Source organism: Mirounga angustirostris, unplaced genomic scaffold, assembly GCF_029215605.1.
Source record: "Mirounga angustirostris isolate CCGP_5_RB_7025 unplaced genomic scaffold, mMirAng1.0.hap1 SCAF_14, whole genome shotgun sequence".
In the NCBI taxonomy this organism is placed as follows: domain Eukaryota; kingdom Metazoa; phylum Chordata; class Mammalia; order Carnivora; family Phocidae; genus Mirounga; species Mirounga angustirostris.
In genome coordinates, this window is record NW_026991722.1 from 44,923,950 (window position 1) to 44,930,763 (window position 6,814).

Here is a 6,814-nt window from a genome sequence, read left to right on the forward strand (position 1 = left end):
AAACAAATTCTCAATTTTTCTACCCAAACTTACTCCTCCTTTCTGTATTCTCTATCAAAGAAGAGAGGTACTATCATCAAGCTAGAATGTCAAGTGCCACTTTTGATATGTAAGTCTTTCTCCCTCCATCTAATACATGACAGAATCTTGTTAATCCTCCTCCTAACATGTTCTTAAATCCATCCAGTTCTCTGTAATCACTGCTTTATCTTAGTTGAGACCATCAACATCACCTAGGTTCATCACGGCAGGATCCTCCCATGCTGTCTTCTTGCTTCCTTTCTCATTCATTCTTTACACCCTAATCAGAGGAATTTTGTAATTAAAAAAAAAAGGAAGCAGCAGACATAGAGAAGCTGAGGTTTAGAGAGTTGGAATGATTTGCCCGATGATAGAGCCAAGAAGTGGTGGAGCTGGGTGGCAAATTCTGAGTGAGTAGAGCCTGTAGTGACTGACTAGAGCACACTTTCTCAAGCTGCTTCCAGTAATATCAGTGAGTACTTGAGTGGTTTGTAGAGCATTTTCAGGTTTTCTTCTCTAATAACTTTTTGAGGTGGAGATTACAATTACTCTCACTTGTTAGATGAGAAAATCGAGAAAGGGAGGATAGGTAACTTACTCAAGGATAAGAAGCTGTTAAGTGGTGGAGTTAATGCTAGAAGTTGGTTTCTGGGGGCTCCTAGGTGGCTCAGCCGTTAAGCATCTGTCTTCGGCTCAGGTCATGAGGGTCATGGGGTCGAGCCCCGCATCGGGCTCCCTGCTCCGTGGGAAGCCTGCTTCTCCCTCTCCCACTCCCCCTGCTTGTGTTCCCTCTCTCGCTGTGTCTCTCTCTGTCAAATAAATAAATAAAATCTTAAAAAAAAAAAAAAAAAGGAAGTTAGTTTCTGGCTCCCAAACCCATAGCAGATATGCAGTGTACTTTTTGGAGCTTGCTCGTGATTTGATTTGGTCCCAGCACTGTGATCAAGTGTGGTCAACTTTTTTAAATTCTCAGCATCTCAATTACTTCATCTGTAAAATGGAGATAATATTTACTATATAGGTTATAGATGGACACAAAGCATTTATTAGTGTCTGACACATGGTAAGGTCTTAGTTATTGAGATACAGAGATCGCTATATCGCTATGTATTGAGATTGCTATTACTAATATTAGCCAGACTTCTTTCTGTTACTTCAGGCTCTGTGTTACCAAGCAATTAATAGCGTCTGCTTCTCATTATTGTATATTCCTTTTTACTGTCCACTTCCCTAAGCGTTGTGAACCTATTTTTCCAACATACCTTTCCTTTAGCTATTCCTTTATTTGAAGTGCCTCATTTTCTTTTCTTTGCTATTCAGAGTTGTACTATTTTCTTAAGATTTCCACATTCTCGGGGCGCCTGGGTGGCTCAGTCGTTCAGCGTCTGCCTTCAGCTCAGGTCATGATCCCAGGGTCCTGGGATCAGGCCCCGCATCGGGCTCCCTGCTCGGTGGGGAGTCTGCTTCTCCCTCTGCCGCTGCCTCTCCCCCGGCTTGTGCTCTCTCTGTCTCTCTCTCTGTGTCAAATGAATAAATAAAATCTTTGAAAAAAAAAAAAAGATTTCCACATTCTCTGAAATAATTCTTGTAATTATTTTAGCTGTGTTAATCTTTTCTTTTCTGAACTCTTATAGAACTTTTCTAATTGTACTTTATTTCTAAGTTTTACCTTCCCTGTTTTTCAAATTTATTTTAGTGATGAGCATATAATATTTGCTCAGTAAATGTTTATAATTTCTTGAATATAGTATTTGGCAGACGTTACTGAAGAAGTCTTATGTGTCAGTGCTGGGCACACTTCAGTACTTGGGGCATCAGGATGGATAAGCCCTAGTTCCTACCCTCAAATAATTCATAATATAGTAGATAAACTATAGCTTATATTTATATAGCACAGCAGTTCTTAACCTCTCTTCTGCTTTCACATCATTCATAATATGTGCAAGTCACTTTCATCATTAATATCTCATTATACACATTCACTGGGGAAGCATTTCCCTCCAGCATTGAGGCTTACTTATTTATAATATTTAAAAATTTTTAAAAGCCCTTCCTCATGTCCTCTCTTATTTAAGTGTCCTAACAAATAGATGAGGTGGGAATTAATGTAGCCATGAATGGAAAGAAAATTGAGATCTAGAGATGCAGATGTTACAGTCCTACCTTTTAAGTGTGAAAAAAATGAGTCTCAAAGAGCTTTTTTAGACTCAAATGGAAAGTTAACAGTAGAGTTGGGACTTAGATTACCTAAATACTGAAACTGAGTTTAACAATTGAATAAGAAGTTCCTGACGCTAAGCATTGACTTATATTTCTTATTTTAAACTTTATGTTATAGGAATCTTTACATAAATACAAAAAAAAAGGAGTATCATGGATCCCCGTATATCAGTCAACCAACTTCAACAATTATCAACATTTTGCTAATGCTGTTTTATATACCCTCATGCTACTTTTTTTCTTTTAAGAGTATTTTAAAGCAAATTCTAATGATATTCTACCCATAAATATTTCAAGATGAACACTGACTTTAAATTTTGTTGAATATAACTATGGAGAGTACATTAATATTTTTAAAATGCCTTAATTCTCTTTAGAGTGCTTTATTCCATTAGATATATAGTGATGTTCAACAGATTTTCAAATATATCTTTATCTATTTCTATGGAAATGTAAAGTTTTAGGGTGCTATTTCTTAAGGTATAGAAGTAATTCAATTCTAGAATACTTTCTTGATATAAAATGATTAATGTGACTTTGGAGGGGGAAATTTAGCCAAAGGAAACAATTAGCTGATTATGTGCTTCCTATGAGTACTGTTTTTGGAAAATAGGTGCTTTTTTTTTTTTTTTTAAAGATTTTATTTATTTATTTGAGAGAGAGAATGAGATAGAGAGCATGAGAGGGGGGAGGGTCAGAGAGAGAGGCAGACTCCCTGCTGAGCAGGGAGCCCGACGTGGGACTCGATCCCGGGACTCCAGGATCATGACCTGAGCCGAAGGCAGTTGCTTAACCAACTGAGCCACCCAGGCGCCCGAAAATAGGTGCTTTTAGGACACATTTTAATTCTGGAATTTGCTAATGCTTGCAGATATACTTTTTTGGGCTTTTAAACACATTTAAGAAATTTTTGTTAAAATATGTATTTTCTAGTAGGTTTCTTTTTTCTTCTGTCATTCTTTTTCTTTTTCAGAGGAAGAGATATTCCTTCTCTTCTCCAAAATCTAACCCTAACAGCTGTAAACTGGACATTATTTACCTCCCTTGTAGAATTCTGCTGCTTCATTTATCACCTCTTTTTATCTGTACTCTGTCTCTTCTGTCCTGTCAGCCTGCATGACTTCAAGTCTATCTTATTAAAAGCAACAAAAACAAAACAAACTTCCCTTGATTTTATGTACCAGCTGCCTGTCTGAATGCCTTTGCTGACACTTTGTTGGCCTTAGGGAAAAGCCCAGCTTCTTTAGTATGGGTGGAAGGTTCTTTTCTCTTTTATCTCCCAGGCATCTTTCCATCCTTGCTACTTATTCCAAATACCATTGATGTTAATTCATAATAGCAATTATAATAAGCTAAATAGTCACAAAGTTGTTAAACTAGCACTTAATTAATACACAGTACATACCACAGCAGAATTTAGAACCAGAACTCATTCATTCTTGCTCAGTTCAGTTCAACAAAATTCACCAAACATTTAAATTCCTGCTATGTGACAGGTACTATTCTAGTTTCAAAGACTCTGAAATCCATTTGCAATTGAATGTAATATCAGAAGCAATTACAGAGATACTATGTACCTAAATATATAACAGTTTTTGTTTGTTGTCAATGAAGTCACTTCTGTAGTATGACAGTGTTAAGATTTATTTGTGATTTTCTGTGCCAAACTATTATGGCCAAGCTATGCTGAAATCATTATCTAATTGTATTTTTAAATTTATCTTTTAGGGACAGTATGGAAATTACCAGCAGTGAAAAAGTACTTACATTCCAATAGCCAGTATCTATTAGCAGCCATATTGTCACCTCAGCACTGTGGACGCCTCTGTGTGAAGAGATCCTTCCATTCCATCTAGTTTTTGGAAAAACCTTGTGGATAAGTGGCTGTTTCCTCAGTAAGCAGCCTTTGTGGCTTAGTTGTAAGGCTTTAGTAGCTAAAAAAAATACTCTTGATTTCACATTTCTACTCTAGATGGCAACATTGGACAGAAAATACAATGACATAACCAATTTGCAATGGTTTGGGAACTGTTTCAAATGGACTGTTACAGACTGAAAGGTGTGAACAGCTTTGTATGTTTATGAAGGTTAAGGGAATTTAATACTTTTCCACAGATTCTTTTGTAAGGGGAAGAGGGAAATGTACACTTTTTACAGCCGCAATATTTTGTATATTATGTTTATTTCATGTGGTGAATATGCAAGGCGGTACACTACGCATTGGACAGAATCAGAAATCCTCTGTTAATGTGGATTGGAGCATGGTGGATGCTTGATTGTGTTGGTCTTAAAATGGTGTACTATAAAAGATAAAGGTGAGGGAGAAGACAAAGCACACCATATGTCCACTATTATGTTCTTTAGAGGAAATTCAGATCCCTTTTATCTGTTAGATAATCAAGGGCACTGTGATAGTTTTGAGTAAGAAGACATTTTTTTAAAAGCTTTCCAGTTTTGTGGATTAAAACCTTTTTATAAAGATCATTTATAATACAGTTTTAAAATGTGAGGCAATAAGAATTACTTCATGTGGGATCTGAAGAATCTTGGTAGCAGTTTCATGTAAATGAAGTGGTAATTCTCTCCTAAAATAGCAATAACTGAAAATGGAAGTGTTAATTTTACTTTGTTTGAGTCATCAGGGGACTCAGTAAGTAGTATCAAAGCATTTTTTAAATGATATCAAAGAAGAGTCAACATTGATCCAGTAATTTTATTTTTTAACACTAGAAGGACAATTGGTTTATATAATAGAATAGTTCGGGAGACTTTACAAGCCTTTATTTCAACTTTTTTCCCTGAAAATAATGCCATTTATAAAAGGACACTTTTAAGTTTTTCCCTTTTTATGTTGGTTAATGTTAACATGGAGAGATGTTTAGGAAAATGCTTATTGATGAGGTTTATTCTGGTCTGTATTAAAAGCATAGAGGTTGCATTCTAGATCACTTTGTTTATTAGCATGACATATTTAATCATATTTGAGACTGTCCTGTGCCTGATGATTTTAGCTAAATTCAGGGATATTGCATTGGGCAGGAAATCATGCATTGGCAAATTCACAATTATTTAAGCATAATCAGAAAACATCTAGCCCAAAGGTAAGTTGCTCTTTTCATCACAGTTGCCTATGTCCAGGGAATGAGATGTATTCTTTATAATTGAATTGGTTTTTCCCACTTCTAACTGGAAACAAAACAGAAGGGGTGCCATAAATTTGAATAAGCAAAATGTACTGTTCTCATTATACTGTAATCAAAAGGAGGAATTTTAATGTGTTTCTATGTGTGTATGAGAGAGAGAGTGTGTGTGTTTTAAGGTCCGAATAGAGTTTTTTCAACTTGGTGAGTAGAAAATGGACATCAAGTTTGAACAGATAAAGCATGGACAGCCTTATTGTGATTGAAAATGCTTATAGGTTCTGTGCCAATTTTCCACCACTGTGTACTTTGTTGCTATTTAAAACTGTATCAACTCTAACGGAAGAATAAATTATTTGTGATTTTAATTTTCTCATTTGTTTCTTTAAATTAGATCTCTTTGACTCTCTTGTTTTGTCTGGAGACTTTGCTGTGGGTTTTTTATATAAGTTAGTCTGGTATAAGCAGACTGTATTTGTATTCTAGGACTTTATCAAAATTCTCTTGCCATGCCCAAGTTAATTAGAATTAACTGTTCAGTAATCAGCATGTTGTGTGGGCTGTTTGTTATAGAATTCTTTCTCTGAAAATGAAGTCCATGAGGCTGTAATCAAGATGACTGAATTAGATAAATGAGTTGAGGAGACAAAATTGTACTGAACCCAACCTGGTGTAGATATGTTATCTCATTTGAAATAAGCTCAACGGACATTAAGAAATAATTTGTCTTGCCAACCCATCTTCTGTTGTCTTATTCTCCTTTTAATGGAAACTAAAATTGCAATTTTAATAAGCAGAATTTCCTCCAGGACTTTCTTCCTAGAGACTAGTGTATTTGCAAGGTTTAATTGTTTTATAACAGTCCTATTTCGTAAAAGTTTTTAATTGGTGGTGACAAAAATTACCTTACTCCTTAGATACCTAGTAAGAAGACTGACTATACTGGGAGCTTTCTACCAAATTTGACTTCCCCATATAGACTGTATTCCCCAGAACTGAAGTTATTATTTTATCAAAATGTATTATAATGAAGAAATATCATGCCATCCTATAAAATTCTGGAAGCATAACATTACTAAAAAAAGAGCTTGGTGGTTATCGATCAACATTTTAAAATACCTAACTGTACTAGTTTAGTTGTTTAAGAATATATTAGCATTATTCTGTAGAGTTGTGGTGGCACATTGTTTTTGGCACATGTTTTGTTTTTAATTTTTTTAGTGGAATATTCAAACAAATGCCAAAGTAGAAAGGATGTTATAATGAGCCCCATGGACCATTAACCTAACTTAGGTAACTGGTTCACTTAGGAAGCCCTGGCTAATCTTGTGTTGTCTATACACCAACCCACAAATGGAAGCAAACACTGTATCCTTGAATTATTTCGCTAAGTACCTCTGAATAAGTATAGTTGACCCTTGAACAACATGGGT

At 35.4% G+C, this 6,814-nt stretch overlaps 1 protein-coding gene across 4 annotated transcripts in view; it reads left to right on the forward strand.

Annotated features, from left to right (window-relative positions):
• The window catches only part of SS18 (SS18 subunit of BAF chromatin remodeling complex), a 93,741-nt gene extending 87,992 nt beyond the window's left edge, over positions 1-5,749 (forward strand). For all 4 annotated transcript variants that reach the window (XM_045886897.1, XM_045886896.3, XM_045886898.3 and 1 more), the window contains one exon: positions 3,970-5,749. In XM_045886897.1, coding sequence (XP_045742853.1) covers positions 3,970-3,996 — 27 coding nt within the window. In that variant the 3' untranslated portion in view covers positions 3,997-5,749. The remainder of the gene's footprint in view (positions 1-3,969) is intronic.
• The last annotated feature ends 1,065 nt before the right edge of the window (positions 5,750-6,814 follow it).